This window comes from Euprymna scolopes, chromosome 17 (genome assembly GCF_053919585.1).
Source record: "Euprymna scolopes isolate OS-2025 chromosome 17, ASM5391958v1, whole genome shotgun sequence".
Taxonomy (NCBI): Eukaryota; Metazoa; Mollusca; class Cephalopoda; order Sepiida; family Sepiolidae; genus Euprymna; species Euprymna scolopes.
In genome coordinates this window covers 57,494,186-57,517,191 of record NC_136498.1, presented here as the reverse complement: position 1 = coordinate 57,517,191, position 23,006 = coordinate 57,494,186, and the positions used below count along the sequence as shown (strand labels likewise).

General features: G+C 36.3%; 1 protein-coding gene across 1 annotated transcript; it reads right to left on the bottom strand.

Moving 5' to 3' along the window:
• Positions 1–18,979: 18,979 nt before the first annotated feature.
• On the bottom strand, positions 18,980–20,296 carry LOC145297001 (uncharacterized). The gene has a single exon (XM_080143222.1). It carries the CDS (start codon positions 20,294–20,296, stop codon positions 18,980–18,982), a length of 1,317 nt encoding a protein of 438 aa, XP_079999348.1.
• Between the last annotated feature and the right edge of the window lie 2,710 nt (positions 20,297–23,006).

Sequence of the window (23,006 nt, the reverse complement as noted above, 5' to 3'; positions counted from 1 at the left end):
GCATATATATTATGGATGATATAATAGCAGATGACGTCATGAATGATGTCACTTATGACGTCATATATGGAGACAAAAATGAAAGTAGATTTCCTGGACAATGCTGGGTAGCCTGCTAGTATATATATATACATATATATATATATATATATATATATATATATATATATATATATATATATATATATATATAACAATTATATAAATTGTTCGAAACCAGTTAGATTAATCTATCCCTGACAACGAATAGAGACGGATTGGAACGTACTCAGAATTACAGAAAAGTATGGCGATTACATCAGCCAGTTCCTGTCAGAAGTGGAGACCATTATTCGGAACTACGAAGTAATCGAAAACAGAATGAATAGAAAAATAACATCTATTTTATTTAATGAAATATGCTTAAAAGACAAATGCTGTCTAAATATACATACATAAATATACGAGGTCCTGTCAATGAGTTTCCAGATTTTTTCGTATGGGCACTTTTATTCATAGTAAACACATTAAACTCTAGTCTCTTTCAATTTATCTCCTCCAACTACAATGCACTTGTTGCACTGTTCCAACAACTGGATGGACTCATGGAAGTCCTCTTGTGTAAGTGTGTCAATGACCTTCGTATCCGCCTCTTTCATCGCCTCACTTGTCTTTTAACGACAGCCTCTAAGGTTTTCCTTGAGCGTTGGGAATAACCAAAAGTCACACGGAGCAAGGTCTGGACTATAGGGAGGGTGACTAATTGTCTTGATGCCCATCTTGGTCAAATAGTCTAAGATTTCTCTGAGCACGCTTCAGACAAACTTCGCAGAAAAATCTTCCACATCTTCAGTTTCTCACAAATAATTGTGTGTACAGTTTCCACACTGGCGTTACACTGTACAATTATTGTCTCCATAGAGACACGACGTTCCTTATCCATGAAATTCTTTATTTGGCTAAACAACTCTAGTTCTGACTTCCTTACTCCTCCCACACCTCTTATCATCACCCACAAAGTCTCTGCCTTTCTTGAATCTATTATGCCACTCAAATACAGATGTTTGATTCATGCAAGATGGTTCAAAAGCAGTTTGAAGCATTCAATACGTTTCTGTGGCATGTTATCCAAGTTTAAAACAGAATTTTATTGCATATTGTTCTTCTAAATTCTAGATTGCATTTTTTGAAATTCAACAGCTGTGACAATCAGGCCTTAGTAGGGTGTATTCCAATTCCTGCAGTATCTATTTATTTGAATCTGAAATCATAAGGACTGGTCAGTCATCTCGTAAGATGTATAGCAATTACAGACCGAATTTTCAAGTGTTTACGACAATTTTAAATGCCTGTACAAAAATATCTGGAAACTTATTTAAGGCACCTCGTATATATGCTACCTATGTCTGTATAAATAAATATTAATATAAATAGCATTATTTATTATGGACTAGTATTATATAAACCCGATGGAGATTCTTTTGATTTTTATCCTACGAATACATTCTAAACCTGCACTACTATATATATATATATGCCACCCACATGTCCATGTCTACAGTTACAAAGTGAAGAATATCAGCTGTGCACGTTAATATGCATAAATTGTTAGCAATAAGTTTTATTTTGTGAAAGTCCGCCTAGATCGCAATTACCTCACGGATCCCAGTTTATCAGCAATCTTGCTTGCAATGCTGTCAGTTTTCGCTACAGTGCTAATTGTGCAAGAGATTGTGCTTGTAGCCACATGATAAGTCTGCTTGATTTACTCTGCTTGTACATATCAATTTCTTTCTTTCTCTAAGCCCGTCTGAATGCATTTTGGAGTTTAGCGTCTTCCATATTTATTATACAGCTCCTCAGTTGTACTTGTTTTTGTTTATATGTTTTGTTTATTTACATTGAACGGGTTTAAACAATTCATCGAAGGGAAGATAAGGAGTTCTGTTTTCAGCGTTTGGGTTTTTGTGTTTTTATTTTTTTTATACATTGCAAATGTCTAATGTTCAGTTCAAGGTATAAAGCACTTATAATGCTAATTTTCAACTAACCTTAAACCTCTAAGAAAAATTAGGTACATGAAGTACATAGGACCCGAGCAAAGACGAATGAACTGCTAATATATATATATATATAAATATATATATATATATGATTGGAAATTCAATTAACTTTCTTGAAGCTATATTTTTGGAATTTACCGTCACTGGATTATTTATCTTCCACCAGACTATCCATTCGCGTGTAATCACTTTTTTCTTTACCATATTCCCTCTGCTTCACTTTTTGTTATCAAGTAAGATCTTTGACTTACTTGTTGTTTCATCAAATACTTTTGCATGCAAAATCCGATCCCGAATTTTGCTAATTCCTATCCTCTGATGAGAAGGAAAGTATTTCTTCGAAACTCCACGGATTAAGGACTATCCACTTATCTAGTGTTTCCCTTTCAGATTAAATATGTTTTTAACTCATTTCAAAGTGTTTTTTAACATGTTTTATTAACTGTTTGCTCATATTATAAACTCTATTTCCTATTTGGTTTTATCGAGCTTTTACATCTGGCTGAGATTATTTTATAAATATTAATTCTTTAATATTTATAAAATACTTTAATTTTACCATCTTGGATCATTTTGGTAAATTTAATTGTAATTTTTATTTATATATATATATATATATATATATATATATATATATATATATATAATTATTTTTTTAATATAATAATTAAATACCTATAGACCCTAGTGTTTCATCCTTTCGGGATTCTTCAGTGGAGCATGTCACGATTAACACCAGCCGAATGATTCGAACCCCGCAACACGAGACATCTCTGGATCGATTAGCGGAGACCGTATCTATTCGGCTACCATTAACTGCGTGAAATAACATTGAATTTTTAAACATGTAAAAAAAAATTTTTTTAAATGTTCATTACGTCAGGCAGAGAGTGATCTAATCGTTATTCGATGATCTATGCATAAGAGCTAAATTGACCGACTTTAATTCAACTGAGAGTGCTCAACGATAAGAAATGAATTTCTTAAAAGGGCTGTCATAATTATTTTTTAATATAATAAGTAAATACCTACAGACCCTAGTGTTTCATCCTTTCGGGATTCTTCAGTACAAGGTGTCACGATAATATATATATATATATATATATATATATATATATATATATATATATATATATAGTCTGTAGCACTTTTCTCAAATCACCTCCTTTTCATTGGTATTGGTTCAATAACAATGAATAGAGATCTGCAAATGCACAAATTACCATGCGGCCAGATGGTAAATTCAATTAGCGACCTGCTTTTAGGTCTTAAGTTTTTCACACATATTGTTCAAAATTTCCACAATGTTGGATGGCTTCATAAAAGAGAAATCTTCGCCCCTAGAAATGATACTGTTGATATGATCAATTATAATCTTTGCAAGAGTTATCAATCCATTGTGTTATTGATGAAGATCAGTAGAATTTCCTATAGAATTCACTACAACCGCCTGGAATACCACATAATAACCTGAAATTGAAGGAGGGAGCTCCAGTTTTATTATTAAGAAATCTTGATCCACTTAAAATGTGCAATAGAATGCGGTTAGCAATAACATTTTTGAAAAATAAAGTTCTGGAACCCATTATAATAACTGGAAATTTTAAAGGTGAAACTGTTAATTCCTGAGATTCCTTTTTATTCCTTCTGACATGCCATTTCAGTTCAAGCGTTTACAATTCCCAATAAAATTAGTTTTGACATGGCTATTAATAAGGCTAAAGGACAAAGCCTCAAACTTGTTGCACTTCAATTTTAGACACCTTGCTTTTCTCATGGCCAGTTGTATGTTGGTTGCTCACGAATGGAAGTCTAGGAAAACTTTACATTTATACACCTGTTTGAGGTCATACCCAAAATGTTGCTTATGTAGAGGTTCTTCAAAATGAATGCAACTGCTACACTGACCAGTGTTCAGATATGCACTGCTTGAAATTAGATTTTAATTGTTTCATTAACAAAATGGATTACTTATGTCCTCTTTATATATATTGTGCATTAAATAGTTACGATTTGTGCAGAGAGTGTCCCAATGGTGCTCCATCCTTGTCACAGAATGACAAAGATGGGCATCAACACAGTTCCTCATCCTCCCTATAGTCCGGCCCTGACTCTTTGTGACTTTTGGTTATTCCCTAAGCTTAAGGAAAGCCTTAGAGGGTGTCGTTATGAGACAATTGAAGAGATAAAAGAGGCTGTGACAAGGATCATTGACATGCTCACACAAGAGGACTTCCATAAGATCTCCCAGAAGTTGGAAAAACGATACAACAAATGCATTGCAGCCGGAGAAGATTACTCCGAATGGGGACTAAAGACTATGTGTGTTCTATCAAGAAAAGTGCTTATACAAAAAAGTTGGAGACTTATTTAAGGTACCTCGTACTTTTAGCTCCCTTTGACTAAAACTAAATTAAAATGAATATAGCCTAATTACATAGCCTCATACCTTTGCATAAAACTAAATTAAAATGAATATAGCCTAATTACATAGCTTCATACCTTTGCATAAAACTAAATTAAAATGAATATAGCCTAATTACATAGCCTCATACCTTTGCATAAAACTAAATTAAAATGAATATAGCCTAATTACATAGCCTCATACCTTTGCATAAGACTAAATTAAAATGAATATAGCCTAATTACATAGCCTCATACCTTTGCATAAGACTAAATTAAAATGAATATAGCCTAATTACATAGCCTCATACCTTTGCATAAGACTAAATTAAAATGAATATAGCCTAATTACATAGCCTCATACCTTTGCATAAAACTAAATTAAAATGAATATAGCCTAATTACATAGCCTCATACCTTTGCATAAGACTAAATTAAAATGAATATAGCCTAATTACATAGCCTCATACCTTTGCATAAAACTAAATTAAAATGAATATAGCCTAATTACATAGCTTCATACCTTTGCATAAAACTAAATTAAAATGAATATAGCCTAATTACATAGCCTCATACCTTTGCATAAAACTAAATTAAAATGAATATAGCCTAATTACATAGCCTCATACCTTTGCATAAAACTAAATTAAAATGAATATAGCCTAATTACATAGCCTCATACCTTTGCATAAAACTAAATTAAAATGAATATAGCCTAATTACATAGCCTCATACCTTTGCATAAGGCTAAATTAAAATGAATATAGCCTAATTACATAGCCTCATACCTTTGCATAAAACTAAATTAAAATGAATATAGCCTAATTACATAGCCTCATACCTTTGCATAAAACTAAATTAAAATGAACATAGTCTAATTACATAGCCTCATACCTTTGCATAAAACTAAATTAAAATGAATATAGCCTAATTACATAGCCTCATACCTTTGCATAAGACTAAATTAAAATGAATATAGCCTAATTACATAGCCTCATACCTTTGCATAAAACTAAATTAAAATGAATATAGCCTAATTACATAGCCTCATACCTTTGCATAAAACTAAATTAAAATGAATATAGCCTAATTACATAGCCTCATACCTTTGCATAAAACTAAATTAAAATGAATATAGCCTAATTACATAGCCTCATACCTTTGCATAAAACTAAATTAAAATGAATATAGCCTAATTACATAGCCTCATACCTTTGCATAAAACTAAATTAAAATGAATATAGCCTAGTTACATAGCCTCATACCTTTGCATAAAACTAAAGTAAAATAAATAAAGCCTTATTATCTAGACTTATGCCTTGAAGTTCTGTTCCAAAATTCACGATGATCTGTTAATTAGTTTAGTAGTGAAGCCCGTACATACAAATCTATAAACATGTCCGCATACCTAACTTTATATTAATTGTGATACAGCAAAGTTAAACTAAAATAGATTCAACGACATATTTTCTTTAAATTGCTTTTAGAATATATTATGGAGGAAAGAAAAAAATCCAAATTTTAAGCAATAAAAATGAAATTATAGATGCTATTTCGCGGACTAAATTTGAATAAGCGATGGGAAAGTTTGTCTCACAGAGAGTCGATCGTGATTCGATTACAATACTCATAATGGATCGAGTACGTTGGGAAGCAAACAAAGTAAGGAATCGCAATCAGATTACGCTCGAAGACCACCAGAGCAGAACCCATTCCATATCCAAGCTTGAACATAAAGGAAATTGCTTCTTGATTATAGAGCAGCGTTCTAGCAAATAAGAACATTTTATTCTGTAGATGAAAAATAAAAGCCTTTCATTTTCTTCTTTTTTTTGTTTTTTGCCTTCTCTCTTTTGGTTCGCCGTTAATTCAGCGCTGTATGCAAACTTATGTGTAAATGAGGCTGGATGGAATTACATGACTTCTTTAATATATATCCATACATCATCTTTTTTTGTTTTTTATCTTTGCGAAATAGCTGTAGAATAATGTGTCTACGCGAGTTGATCGACGCGATGCGGTTATTATTTAAAAGAGATTTATATTTATTATGCGAGCTTATCTTTCCATTGTCGTGTACGAATGGCTACTTCTGAAGTTAATACATTTTACGAAGAAGCAAAATGAAGAATAAGACTATTAATATAAGTAACTGGCCACATGCAATAAAGATTAGTGAATAAAAGAAAAAATATGAGAAAATACCTCATCTACATAATAAGGTAAAGATAATTTAATATACTATAGCATAAAATAAATGAGTGTGTCTGTGTGTGCATCTTTGTATATGTATTTATGTTTATACAATAAAACCATAAACATATAAATGATCCCTATCTTGGGTTGCGTATATTGGGGGTGGGGGTGGGTTAAAATAACAAACTGCTGCTAGGGTACAAAGGAATGCTTTTTGTGTAAACAAATAGAACTCGTGCGTTTGGACGATGTGTAATCATTATAATTTTGCATACCCTTCTTAGTAGCAACCAAATAACGGTTAGAAGCGCTGACTGTCGCTCAGACCGTCGAGTCTTAATCCTGGCTTGGGGTAGTTGCTAATATAGCAGCACTGAAGAACTGTGATACAAAATAACAGTTTGTCTGTGGATAACTCTCTTTCTTTCTCTTTCTATTCCTCTCTCTCTCACTCTCTCTCTCTCTCTCTCTCTCTCTCTCTCTCTCTCTCTCTCTCTCTCTCTCTCTCTCTCTCCACACACACATATATGTATATATTAGTGGTCTGGCAAGGTCACAGAGGATACAACAGAAGCAGCAAAACTAAAGCTGGCCTGCGAGGGCACTACATATACAAATGTTGGCAAATGTGGGCATATTTTTTGGCTTGAAAATATAGGTTATTTTTTACGAATGGTCATAAACCGTTAAGCATAGAATAGTAATATAATCTTCAAAAAGTTTGCAAATTTTCATGTAGTGTCGTCCCATAGAAACAAAGATATGAGCATTACAATATTCAATTTGGCTACGAGTATATATATATATATATATATATATATATATATATATATATATATATATATATATATATATATATATATCCATCGACATACAGTACCGTTTCGTTGTATCACAACTCATCAATGCCACTAGACTAGCACCTCTACAAAGACGAGGATTGAACCTAGAACCATCGTGTTGACAGTCAACAGTTCTAAACATCGACTCACGGGAGCGGTGCCCGCAAGTAACCTCGACAAATGTCTATTTTAAACAAACATTCGTCCACCACTTTTATAGTGCTCAAACCGCTTATTTAAAAAGAAACAGCAAGCCTTGCATTTTCCAGCTAATAAAGCAGTGGGTGAAATTATTTACGACAGTTCTCTACCCAAAGGCGGAAGCTTAAAATATATTTGTATACATCGACATACAGTACTGTTTCGTTGTATCAAACTCATCAGTACCGCTAGACGACCACCTCTCCCAAGCCGAGGATTGAACCTAGAACAAGTGCGTTGACAGTCAGCATATACATATATATATATATATATATATATATATATATATATATATATATATATATATATATATATATATATATATATATATACAGTAGCGTCCAAAAGTTAAGGAAGGGTCGATCATTTTCTTTTAAATGACTTCTAACTTTATCTATAAAAACGGGAAAATTTTTGGAGGGTGAATTTTCCAATGTTTAATATTGGTAGTTAAATAAACATTTTTTTTTCATTTTGGATTTTGAATATATATTAGTATTTTTGCATATAAATAAATTTAATTAAATTAAAGGTGTCTAAAAGTTAAGGAACGGGGAAAGTTATTAATGCAAAAACAAAGAATCGTTTCAGTATTTAGTGAAAAGCCCCTTGTTTTCAATCACACTATCTCATCTTTTGCTACAAGACAGAACCAATCATTTACATGTTATTGGTGAGATATTACGCTCTGATCCCCAGCTGGCATCAATTGTGATGGATGGCTCTCGTCTGGGTGAGGCCTCGTGTTTTGACCTTTACTCCTGATCTGAAATGGAACATGTACATCAAGTCTGTTGCCAAAGTCGCTGGAAAGATGGTGGGATACTTCTACCGCTCCAGAAGATATCTCACTACTGATGCAATTCTCTATCTATATAAAAGCCAAGTACGTCCAAGGATGGAATACGGTTGCAAAATCTGGGCAGGAGCTGCTAAAAACAGCCTATCCTGCCTTGACAAAGTACAAAATAGACTTCGTGGCTTAGTGGGGGATGCCCTTTTCTCTACCCTGCAACCTCTCTCCCACAGAAGAGACGTTGCGAGCCTATCCTTGTTTTATCGTTATTTCCATGGCAGGTGCTCGTCTGAACTCCAATCTCTGGTCCCCCCTCGCCAATCTTTCACGAAAAACACCCGTCTAGCTGAATCCACTGTCAAAAGTTTCCCCCACTCTTTATCTGTGACTAAATCAAAACGCGAATTCCATGAACAAAGCTTCTTTCTTAAAACTACACGCCTGTGGAACTCTGTTCCGTCTGCCTGCTTCCCACCGGACTACGACTTGGATGTCTTCAAGTTCAACGTTAACAAATTCCTAATGAACCGCTCCCTTAAGTAAACATTTCATCAAATCTCCACACTAACGTAATGTACTTGCAATAACTCTTATCCCTGAGTGGCTTCCGGGCCTTGATAAGTGGTGATCACTGTGTAAAAAAAAATATATATTATTCCAGGATTTTCTTATACATTCTCATAAATCATCAAGAATATTTTTTTTCTGTAATCTTATCAACAATAATTTTCCAAAAATTTTCAATTGGATTAAGGTTGGGTCGCTGAGCTGGCCAATCCATAACACAAACATTGGATCTATTTAGCTCTTCTAAAACTATTTTTGCTTTATGGCAGGGTGCAATGTCTTGCATAAAGATATCAGAATCAGGAAGATTACAACCACATGTTCTCTAATCAATTCTCTGTACATTCGGGCAGTAACTTTTCCATGAATTCTCATCTTTTGAAGATATCATATCCTATACCATTATACTGCTGCCCTCTCCAAATTTTTACTCTACTTTTAACACACTTAGGGGACAGCCTTTCTCCATTTTTTCTTCTGACATGTGGTCTTTTGTCTAATCCGAAAAGGTTGAATTTAGATTCATCACTAAACTGAACCTTTTCTCATTTTTTCTCACCAAAACAAATGTTTTTCGGCGAATAACAATCTGACTTTTTTTTATTTTTAATAGAAATTAAATGCTTTGAGCATGGACTTCTTGAAAACAATCCAACTTCATTTAATCTTCGTGAGATCGTTTGTCGGAAAATCTTTTGTCCAGTTTCGGATGTAAAATCCCGGGATATCGAAGCCACTGTCTTAAAGAGATCAGAATGAGATGATCGAGTGATTTTTTTATCCTCCTTCTACGTTGTTATTCGGGGTCTACACGATTTTTTTCTTTTCAGTCAATAGTAAATCTTTTTTCAATTTTCAATAACCCGAAAAACAACGCTTTTAGAGCTTTTCAATATTTTAGCAATCTCCCCTATGGCTTTTTTTTTCATCATAATTGTCACAAATAAGCTGTTTTTCTCGTATAGATAGCTTTTTCGAATATTCAGAGTCAACATTTTGTTAAGTTGTTATTTAAATTGCTAAAGTTTGTTTTAATTTTTCCCGTTCCTTAACTTTTGCACGCCTGTAATTTAATTAAATTATTTATATGTAAAAAACTAATATGTATTCAAAATCAAAAATTTTTTTTATTTATTTAACTACCATTATTAAACATTGGAAAATTCACAAATTTTGTTCCCTCTCCTTTTCATGGATAAAGTTAGAAGCCACTCAATATAAATGATCGACCGTTCCTTAACTTTTGGACGCTACTGTATATACTAGACTACCCGTGACCCGTTGGGTCAGTAGATTATATCAGCTATGGAATTGATATATGAGCATGACACTTGTGACGTAAAGAAAATAGTTTTTTTGTGACATAACAGAAACATTTCTATGAAAGTATATTAAAATGAAAAAAGAATATAGATTTCTATGAGTCGTTCTGTTTATAATTGTGTATTTTTGGGAAAAAATACAGTCATTGAATTATCAGTAGTTTGCCATACTGATCGGTAAATGTGAAATACGTAATACGGAAATGAACGATGTAAAAAAAATAAAAAAAGTATTGACAATTGTTTATTTGGATAATTTAGTCGCAAAAAAAAATGGGACGCTGAAAACGTACAGTAAAACAATACGCGACAATAAAACGTATTGCTTTACTGTCGCGTTGATTATTTAGTATAATATATGAAACAAGTCGATGATTATACGTATCATTTGTAATCATGTTTTGCGCTTGCTTCCCATATCTTGAAGTTTTTTACTCAATAAATTTAAGATATTCGCTTTTCTAAGGAAGTATGGTTGTTCGAACGAAACCGGTTGTGTTTATTTGTTTATGCTGTTATTGGTTTATGCTAATGTACGCATGCACAACCGGAAGTCGAAAACCGGATGTTGGGTTACAACACTCGCTACAAGGTCATTTGAGTTTTATAATTATATATATATATATACCACTTTTTTGGCAATTTTATAAGTTTGAAATCTCGACGACTATTGATCAGAATTACGCAAATAATAGTTTGTTGGAAGCTAATGACCTGAATTGTGTAGTAGGCTATATGGCATTTGCCCTTAAGGGCGCACATTTTTGTTTCAACAAGTGGGGGGTCATTTTTTTATATTAATTTAACGTAAAATGACCATCCACTTTATTGGCCACGTTGGTTATAAAGTGGGTAGTTATTTTACGTTAAATTGATATAGAAAAGTGATTTCCCACTTTTTAAAACTATAATTTATTCATATCATTGAAATTACTCATTTCCTGGGATTTTAACTGTTGTTTTTGACCCTGTATATGCTGATCCAGAAGGAAGATTGTACGTATTTCATGTTACTGTAAACGATGTGGCGTTTCGTTTTATTAAGGTTTATGCACCCAATAACCGTACTAAGCTAGTTTCCATTTTTCGGCGAATTGAACCCTTCATCAATTCGTCTCGTCAGTTAGTTTTAGCGGGAGACTGAAACGCGGTCCTGGATCCTGAGTTAGATTGTAGGTTAAATACCACGAGGGTTACTAACTAGAACCGGGATGCTAAGGCGTTTCGAGTATTTATTGACAAGTTTGATCTTGTCGATAAATTTTGAAAGGAAAAGCCCGGGGATGTAATATGGACTTGAACGGGTAGACGCGGCTCCGATCCGGTGCAACTTTTGAGTTACATCGATCGGTTCTTAGTTAAGAGAGTCGACCTAGGACTTTTAGACTGTCCAAGTTTTCATAATATAGTTTATTCGGATCATAGGCTTGTCCGGATTCGAGTAAAGTTAGATAGTGTTAAGCCTAGGATGGCTAGTTACTGGAAGTTCAACATGTCGATGTGAAGGACTTCCGGGAACAGCTTTTACTAGCCATAAAGAGGGAATTGACGGGGGCTATTATCGGGAATAAGTATTGGGGTAACCTAAAAAAAGTTATGAGGTCCTTCGCTGCTGATTTTAGTCACTGGCTCAACCTTAGTTCTAGAGCAGCGAAAGCGGCACTAGAAGATAGATTAGAAAGGGCGGTGGAGGAATAGTGATAGTTATACTATAGTTAAGGCTGAACTTGACTTTTTGGATAACAGGGAAGACCAGGTATTACTAGTTAGGGCTAGATTAAAAAGAGCACTGAACGAGGCAATAAATATGGTCACGTCACTGTGTGCGGAGGAATGTTGATGTTCTGCTGATCGACACATCGCCAGTGTCACATTACCGAAGATGCTAGGTGTGAAGGTAGCATAAAAGAGAAAGAAGTTCTTGAAGCCTTGAAACAGGTCAGGCTGGATTGATGGTCTGCCTACGAGGTTTATTTGATGGCCGTACTTCTTAACTCCTGGTTTAGGAGCGGGTACATACCTCAGTATTTTACCACAAAGATAAAAATGGAGGGGATGGGATAGGTAATTTCCGGCCCTTAACGATGTTGCAGAGTTAAAAATTTTGGCCAAGATCTTAGCAAATCGTCTGCGGATTGTCTTGCACCATCTAACAAGTCCCAAACAGACATGTTCTGTTAAGGGCCGGACGATTCAAGATAATTTGCACACGTTACGCTTGATCGTAGAAAAAGTCGACACAGAAGCCGCGCTGATCAATTTATATTAGTCCAAAGCATTCGATAGAGTAGACAACCTAGAGGCTGTTCTTCACTCGGCTGGGTTTGGTTCCCAGTTTCGCTCTTGGATTCACCTCTTGTATGTTAACCCCGGTGCTATGGTGGAAGTGAAAGAGGTGAGGTCGAAGCGCTTCATGTTAACAAGATCCATCCATCAAGGTTGTCTGTTATCACCCATGTTGTATGTACTTGCGCTTGAGCCATATTTGCGCCAGCTTTGGGTTAATCCGGTCCTTCATGGGATTACTTTGCCAGGTGGCTCTACCCCAGTAAAGTATACCGCCTATGCCGAAGACGTGACTGTGCTTGTAACGAGCAGTGCCGAGATTAGAGTCGACATAGAAACAAGTCAGTATGCCAAGGTCACAGGGGCCATAATTAACTACGTTAAGTCTATTGGCTTACATATTGGTGCCTGAAGGAGTATGCCCTTCAGGGGCCCTTTGGCTGGACTGATCGGCCCTGGAAGTTTGGCCCCAATCTCCAACTGGAGAGAAATTGGTCGGAAGTATTGGAAGTCGTCAAGGTCACATCTCATTTGTGGTCCTTGAGAAACCTGTCATTGAAGAGTCGAGTGCAGGTATGTAATCTCATATCTACCCCCTCATCCTATAGCGTCTATTAGTACTCCCACTCACGGAGATCTCACTAGTTGATCTGGTACATGCTCTTTTTGCATTCTTATGGCACGGAAAGCAAGCCATGGTTAGCCGGGAGGTCTGTTACCTGCATCTGTCTGAAGGCGGTCTGGGTATGCCTAGTGTGGAAATTTATAGATACACTCTTAGGCTGATATATCTGGACCGAATGTGTACACCTAGTGAGGGAAACGGTGTCTTCTGGATGGAAGACACTAAGAAAGCCTTTCAGGCTTTGGAGAGTGTGCATTCGGCTCTATGGGAGGCACACAAGTTGCCCCGAAACAAGTGCCCTTTCTATCATGAGTGTTAACAGGCTTGAGGTTCCTTCTACAGGTGAAAGAATGCCTCTCTGACACCCAGCTGTTGTCTCACAAGGCACTATATCGGGCTTTAGTGAGGGGATCCATTCGAGATGAAAAGATTGAGGAGTTCAGTTTTACAAAGGAGGAGCGCCGCTTGATATGGCCTTGGGCGCCTGGGTCGAGCTGCTTTAATAATTACAAGGCATCACTTACCTGGCTGATAATTCGGAATGCCCTCTGGGTTGACAAAAGACTCTACACAGCAGGTTTTACTGAGACACCTTAGTGTGTCCGATACAGAGATTGGGAGAAAGGCATTGATCATGCTTTCTTCCACTGTGCTATCGTTCGACAGTTGTGTGAGTTAGTTGAAGGTTTCATGGTTCGCATGCTGAATGGACAGTTTTTTGTACTGGAATCGGTTTCCCTGTGCTGCAACTGGACACTGACCATGAAGAAAGAAGAATGCTATGTTTTTCTGTGTTTGCTAGCAGTTATGAGAAGCGTGATTTGGACGACGCGACAGAAGGAGGTTTACGGAGATGAGACCTTCACTGCTCCCCAGCTTGTTCTCATTTTCAAATATCGATTGAAAATGCGAATTAGGCTGGAGAAGGTAAAACTCACTCCGGCAAATTTCAACGACAGGTGGGTGAAAGTTTTGTAACTGTGTAGAGGGAATGGAGCTAGCTGTGAGTTCCTTTTTAACACATTTTAGGTTTCAAGAATATTGGAAATCCTGAACGAACATAGATATTCATCGAACCACCTAGAATAGGCTAGTTACGCATTTTTGTTTAATTTTTAACTTAGCTAGAGTATATATGCTGTCATCAACCCAATCCCTTTTTAGTTTGTCCCTGTTCCATGCCCCCGTTTTTTTTGTTTGTTTTTTCCCCTCTTTTGGTTCGATGATCCCCACTCCCGTTCCCATTATGTGACGGATAGACTGTTTTGTCAGTGATGTAGGCCCATTTTTTGGTGCTTATTTAATAAAGTCAGTTTTCGGGGTACCTAAATTTTTTCGACTGACAAAACTTTCTACCTGCCACCATTATTAGTGAGGGGATTCTTTTACTAACCACCATTTTTTCATTGTAAATTTTCATTCGTTTTGTAAATAAGATTTTTATCACCCCCTCCCCCACATCATGTATATATATTTGTAATTTTGGGTTTTGATTAGGATGTCGACAGGGTGATTCTGGTATTTTGGCGAAAGAGTCTAGTTAAATTAACGTTATGTTAGTTAGATCAACATTAACCCCCCAGCCCCCATTTGTTCTTGTGCCACATTTTATTGTAAATTTTATTTTTATTAGGCATCAAAAACATTTAACACACACCCTTTTTTGATATAATGGAAAAATCCTTTCAGATTCAATTTGGTTTAACTTGAGAAAAGGAAAATAAATAAATAAAATAAAAAATAAATGAACAAATAAAATAATTATTTGGGGGTGGATTTGTCTTTTTCTCATTGGTCAAAAAGAATTATTGATATATTAGTATAATGTGTGCAAAAAGAAACCATTTCTTTTGTAAATCACATTAAGTTTTTTTTTTGATACATACGAAAATAATTCTTTTCATATATATATATATATATATATATATATAATCCTATTCAAATACAAAAAAATATAATCCTATTCAAATATATATAAATATATATGCACAAACACATTCAAATATACATAATTTTTTTGTTTAACAAAAACTGAAACATTCTGTTAGGTATTAGTTGGTTAATTTGGTTAGTAAGATAAAACTGATCACAGTTTAACGTCGTGCCCGAGACAACTTACAATCTATTATTATTATTATTATTTGTGTGTGTGTGTGTGTGTGTGCGTGTGTGTTTGTGTGTGTGTGTGTGTGTGTATGTGTGTGTGTGTGTGTGTGTGTGTGTGTGTGTGTGTGTGTGTGTGTGTGTGTGTGTGTGATTTCGACTGTTCAAGCTTCTCTTTTGGGGTTTCTGAAAAGAGATTTAGTCATGATTAGATTTCAAAAAGTTCGGCCATAAAATGTTTAAATTTTATTCTTTTTATGGGTTTAGTGAAAATGTTGGCTATATTATTCTCAGACGTTACATAACTAAGAGTAATAGATTTTTTACTTATTTCATCCCTTATGAAATGATATCTGATATCAATATGTTTCGACCTTTGATGAATCATAGAATTATTTGCTAATAAGATACTACCTTGGTTGTCACAATGAATTACAATAAGTTTTTTACGTAAATCTGGGTTTAAAATAGATTTTAGAAGGGTGTTCAGAAAAATTGCCTCCTGCATGAATTGGGCGAAGCTACAAATTCTGCTTCACAACTAGAAAGAGCAACGATTTGTTGTCTTTTAGTTTTCCAAGAGATCCTAGGTCCAGTCCTTGACACTCTAAAACAGTTCCCCGTTATACTTTTTCTATCGACAGAGTTACCCCATTCTAAATCTGAAAATCCTTCTAAATTTAGCGGATATGTTGACTTTTTAAATATTAAAGATTGTTCCTTGGTTCCGTTTAGATAACAAAGGATTTGTTTTGCACGATTAAGATCCTTAATTGTCGGTCTCGATAAGTTTTGAGATAGCTTTCTGTAGAGTTGAATGTAATAATCAAAGAGGTAAGCGCCCCCGTGTGTGTGTGTTGTGCGGTCATACAACTTACCTTCGGATGGGATCTGAGAGAAAGAGAAAAAGTGGAATCTCACGAGATCTCATCTTCCACTGCACATGTATGCAAATGGAATGGGGTCAGTTTTCTGATAAAATGTCTGTTGGCAAAGGCAGTGGGGAGAGACGTGCTGGAAGGTGAGAGAGAAAGTTGTCAGTGACGAATTCTAGCTGGACTTTTGCGTATTGTATTTAGTTTATTTTGTTTTGCTGTTTACCAGCCCATTTATCATCAAGCTATTTCGGCATAATGGGGGACACATTCGACCTTAAATTAATACCGGAATTTGACGGCTCGACCCCGGTACTTGACTGGGTGGAGAAGGTGAAACTACATCGCCTGTTGTCTAGGGTGAAGAACATTGAACATGTGTTTCCTCTACGTCTGTCCGGCAGGGCTTTTGCAGTATATCAACAGCTTAGTCCTGAGGAAAAACAGGATTATGAAAGGATTAAGGCAGCATTATACAAGGTGTTCGCTATTGACCCCGTCACTGCTTGGGAGCAATTTGAGGCAAGAACCTTGCATCCCGGTGAAACTGCTGACGTTTATTTGGCCGAGCTGACAAAATCGACGGTGTTGTTTGGGGGGCTGCCTGAGCGAGCCTTGGCATGCAAATTTTTGGCAGGGCTTCCAACTGGAGCAAAGCAACCCTGCGGGCTAGCTTAAGCATAGCTTCATTGTCCCTTAATGACCTGGTAGACCGGGCCAGGGCTGTAATGAAGAATACTTATAAGATGGGAGAACCGGTAGTCGCTGCTGCACAGTGCGCATTAAATGAGGATAGACTGTCCCAGGGGCCCATTCTGCATGGTGAAGTCATGTGTTACATGTGCAATTACCAGGGCCACATTGTGAGGAAATGCCGACAGCGACTGACAGCTATTTGCTGCTACTGATGTAATAAAATTGGTCATATGGCCCGGGATTGTTCGAGAAACAGGATCGGGGACAAGGTGCCAGCGTCGACCTCTTCCCCAAAACAGAAATTAGACGAGGCGCTTCCGACCATTCAGGTCTATGTCAATTATACATTATGCTCAGCACTCTTCAACTGTGGGTGCTCTCGCACCATAGTGAATGCGGGCCTCTGTGACACTTGGAAGAAGAAGACTACTAGATTAACCACCCTCAGTGGAGTGATGTGGACATGTTGCGGGGTGGGCACTGTGAACATTCGCACTAAAACTGGAAATTCAGCTGACATCAAAGCGCTGGTAGTACTCAGGAAACCGCTCAGCTTTGACCTGCTCCTAGGCTATGATGCCCTCAGCGCCCTAGATGCTGCTCACATAACGCAGACGGGGGCAATTCAGGAGAAGGTTCCTGTGTGTGCTGCTTTGAAGATTGATCTGCCAGACTTTATTGTCGAATATGATCAGCAGCAGAAGGCTTGGACAGCTGTGTGGAAGTGGTCTGATTCCGCTGATGGCGGTCGCTCAGCACAACAAAGCAAAGGTAAGGCCAGTGATGGACTATTGCGAAGGAGAGCAAGCGCAGTCACCAAATGCTGGGATGATGAAACAGCCGACGATCTTTTGGTTTGCATGGCGAAGGAGACCATCGCAAGGGTAAAGCAGGATGACCCGGCTAAAGAAACTGATGCATGCAGGGAGACAAACTGAATGTGTGGGTGGATGCGAGCTCTCTGGCAATTGGTGTGCTGTTGGAGAAGAATGGTGCTGTGATTAAGGACGCCTGCTGGTTGCGACCGGCAAGTGACGCTGCTCATATCAACATAGCAGAGCTCGATGCAGTGATAAAAGGTATCAACCTGGCACTCCAGTGGAAAGTCAGGAAATTACGCATACACACAGATTCACTATGTGTATACCAATGGATATCAGACACACTGACAGGCAAGACTAGGGTGTGCATTAAGGCACCCAACAAGATGCTGATCAGACGGAGGTTGGAGACCATAAAAAAGCTGTTAACAGAGTAGAACCTGTCTGTGGATGCGGTACTGGTCACTTCACCTTGCTGATAGGCTCACTCGGCTGCCACAGAGATGGTATGCCACCATGAAGAAGAAAGCCGAGCCAGTACCATTATGTGCCGCCTCTATTGAGGTGGCGGATGAAATCAGGAAGATACACCACCTCAGTGGACACCCTGGAGTGAGACGGAAATGGTATTTTGTGCAGTTGTCCAATCCGTTGGTGTCCAAAAGTGCAGTGAAAGTGGTAGTCAGGGAATGCCAAACATGCCAGTCAATCGATCCCGTTACGGCCTCCAAAATATTGAGATGTTGTTTGGAACGGGCCTTGTGTACAATGCGAAAACAACCATCCGAATATGCTTCACCACATGTTTTATTGTCATATAAGTGCGCACCAATTGATGACTCATGAATAGGTGATCTCTCGGATGTGCTCCGTAAATGTCCGGACGTGTTATGTGAACGCCCGGATATGTTCAACAATGTGTTTATTCTAGACCCTCTGGATTTCGAAAACATGCAGGGACATGCTGTGTTAATCTGACTCCCAACCGTTGAAACGTACGACCCACATAGTCAGAATCACACTGACATTTAAATTGATCTACAACTAAACTTTTTTGTACTGTGGGAAGTGTATCTTTCTTAAAAGCTGGGAAGGCAGTTTTAGTGCCAAACACCACACGAGGCTGCACGTCATAGAAACAGTGAGATACAGCCGAGGTAATTTTATCGACAAACCCTTTACTGATAGAACCAATATAAGGCAGTTACAGATAAACTGGACACTGTGTGGGACCAAAAGAAGGGTTGGTATTAAATTTAGCAAGAGCTTGGCGAACATGCTTAGAGATTACACCTTCAAGGAAACCATTTTTCACAAGAATATCAGCTATCTTCTTCAATTCATTATTAAGTTTGCTTGTTGAGCAAATCATGAGGGCACGGTGGACCAGAGTCTTGATCAAATTGATTTTTCTCCTGGTAGTGGCAAAAGAATCCCAACTTATATACAGGCCTGTAAATGTCGGTTGTCTGTATACAGTTGTACTAAAACGATTCTCTGTCCTTTCTACAAGGACGTCCAAAAAGGGTAAAGAGTCATTTTGCTCTTCCTCTATAGTGAATTTGAGTGCAGAATGGAGACTATTCAAATTCAGGAAAAAACCGCTTACTTCGTTGCGAGATTTGAAGATGACAAAAGTGTCATCCACATACCGCGAATAACGGAAAGGTCTAGAGACCCAAGTGAAGAGTAATGACTCCTGAAAGCCTAAGAAAATATTGGCTAAGATAGGACCCAAAGGACTGGCCATAGCCACCACGTCGACCTGCTGATACATTACATCATTAAAACAAACCGACTTGGTGGCTAATTCCATTAGTTCAAGGAAAATATTCTCAGCAAAAGTGGGAAGGGTCAATGTGCTCCGATAAAGCATGTCAGCACATATTTTAATGGTCTCCCCAAGGGGTAAATTTGTGAACAAGTTAGTAACATCGAACGAACATAGGAAGTTTGTTTGTGAATTACAATCCAGTTCCCGCATTGTAGCAGAGAAACGGAAGGAATCCACAATACAATTATCTGAAAACTTTTTTAGTACAAATTCAAGGATCTCAGACAGCCATTTGGCCAATTCATGTTGAGGTGAGTCAATCATGGAAAGAATGGATATTAAAGGGACCCCATTCTTGTGGATCTTAGGAAGCCCGTACATTCTAGGTCGCTGTGAACCCACAGGCCGGATCCTGTCATAAGTATCCTTGTTAATAAATTTCATCTTATGTAACTGAAGGAAACGTTTCTGTAGTTTCACTTCAGTGGCCGAAGTATTGTCAACTGATATGTCGGCAAGTCTCTTAAATTTTGATTCATCATTTAGAATATCCAACATTTTCCTGATATAATCATTCGAATTGAAAATGACTACACCAGCACCTTTATCCGGCTTAGTAATATAAATATCCTTTTTAGTCTGGAGGAGCTTGACAGCTTGATAATGGATCTTAGTCCATGTAAACTCATGAGTATTGATAGGGGAATTAGCCAACTTATGCGCGAGTTCAACTAACCTTGCCTTCATATATAAAAAATCATCATTGTGCCGTGGTTCATGATGTTTGAGCTGTGAGTTAAATATCTCGAATTCGGCAAAAGTACTTTCTTTATCAATCCTTTTTTATATATAATTATACAAACATTATTGTTTACATATGTGCATCCACGTTTCGGTGGAGTCCCTATTTAAAGAGACCGACCTCGTCAGACTAAAGGAGAAAAGTTATTTCCTTTTAAGTGTCCTTCTTTTTGTATGACGAGGTGGGTCACTTCAAATATGGACTCCACCGAAACATGTATGCACATATGTAACCAATACTGCTTGTATATAAACATACTATCTACAAACTCTGTCCTTCATTGAGCACTCTTTAATAATCACGCAGGTTTCATTGGATGTATATCTAGGAAATCAATTTATACAACAATTATAAATATATATATATATATATACATACATTGAATTGTAATTATACAAACCATATATATATATATATATATGTGTGTGTGTGTGTGTGTGTGTGTGTGTGTGTGTGTGTGTGGTTTGTATAATTACAATTAAATCATGACTTTGGTTTTTATAATATATCCGCAAAGCTGCTACTCTATTAAACTATAAGAATCTCATACAGATTAAAGTCTCATATTACTTATGTAAGCCGAATAAGTCATCACAGACACACACACACACACACACACACACACACACACACACACCAACACACACACACACACACACGCACACACACACGCACGCACGCACACTCACAAACACATATATATTTAAAAATTTTTAACTTGGAATATATATATATATATATATATATATATACATGACAACTTTATTTAATCACATAAATTAATATATACGAAAATATAATTTTATGCGTAAATTTTAACTATTTACTTCAACAGTGCCTAATATATAGGTAGAGCTAGGTAGTAAGGTATAACATATATATGACAATTAAGCTTTACAGAATATTTCATTCTCGTGAATATTTCATTCCCTGATTCTCACGAGAATGAAACGCGGACGAACGAAGACTTTATGAGAATACATATGGCAATTAAACTACAAAGAATTTATCGCGTCTCATCCTTGTAATCATTCGTCAGGATAAGACTAATGACGTCCTTACGCTGACAGAACGCCTTAAATCCTGTGTAGTTTATTTGTCATATATATTTTTCTCACTTACTACATAGCTCTACTCACGTATTGAGCACGGCTGAAGTAAATACTAAAAATCAATACATGAATCAAAATTCTATGTGTATACATGGAATAATATGTTTACATATAAATAGATATATGCAATAAACAGAAATATAAATACTAACTTTCTCCTTGTTCGTTTGCTTTTCTTTCATAAATACACATGCAACCGGCCTTTAAATAAATGCAAATAGACGCCATGTATGTCATTGTATTTTATACGTACAAATACGCCCTATATATATATATATATATATATATATATATATATATATATATATATATATATATATATATATATATATATGAAAGAATCTAGATTCATACAAGAATGAATCCAGAAGCTAAATTTGAATATAGGTATGAATATATATTTTCCCTAAAGATATCTACAAATTCAATATGAATATTTCCCTTGCAGTTATCGATAAAGATATTGTAAAATTTGTTTCAAGAAACCGAGAGATACAATTTCTGTTCTTTCTATTATTATTGTTGTCATGTTATGTGCATTTCTATTGATATGTAGATCATATAATGCTTAACGTGTGGGGGTAAGGGAGTAGAACAATCTAGAATAAATCATACGAATGTCTACACAACGTTTTATTTAAGCATTTTATTTATTTATTTAACTGTGCCATCTTGTTTCGTTTTTATCGGTTTTTATCCTCCTCGTTGTTGACGTATCTTATTTATGTATCCAGATTTATCGCTCTTTATAAAAAGCAATTTCCTCTTCTTTTGTTTGGAGATTTTATAGTCTTGCCGTTTTCTATAACTAGTTACCTCCCTTGAGTTCCGTCTCCAACCCGCCTCTTCCTACTTTCTTTGTATTTCAACTTCTACTTGTCTTTTTGCTTACTTTTTTGTTTTGTATTCCCCCCACCACCACCACATTTCACACATGTTTTTCCTTTCTTCTTCTTCTTCTTCTTATTTTTATTCTTATTATTCTTATTCTTCTTCTTATTATTATTATAATCATTAGTAGTAGTAGTAGTAGTAGTAGTAATAGCAGCAGAAGTAGTAGCAGTAGTATAAATAGTATGTACTCACTAGGTGTTTTCACACAGTCTATCATCAGCAATTACTCACTGATAATAATAGTCGATGCTCCCAACAAGTCTCTCCGAATTTTCAGATATCTTCACCTCTTTCGACAACTTTTGCAAATAAATTTGCGTTATCGCAATAGCCTTCCGTCATTGATTTCTCGCTGGCAATGATCATTGGTCTTCACTGGAATTTAGGTGGCAATGATCCTCCTTAAATTAAATTATTTACATCGCACTCCTCAAGTTGAAGTTTGGTTACTGCTTACCTTTCTCGGTCTTTCCATCTTTCTCTATTTGTCTATGTCGACACTGCACATTTATTTTTTTTTAAGGGGGCGAGTGAAGCTAACTTAACAATTTACACTTTTCGTCTTGGTTTTCTTGGTCCTTTATTAGCCCTTTCTATTTTTGTTTTATTTCAATTCAAGTTACTGGTTAGCGTTCTTTGTTCATGTAGG

Coding starts and splice junctions, on each gene's coding strand:
- LOC145297001 (XM_080143222.1), bottom strand. CDS start 20,296: ATGAAGGCAAGGTTAGTTGAACTCGCGCATAAGTTGGCTAATTCCCCT.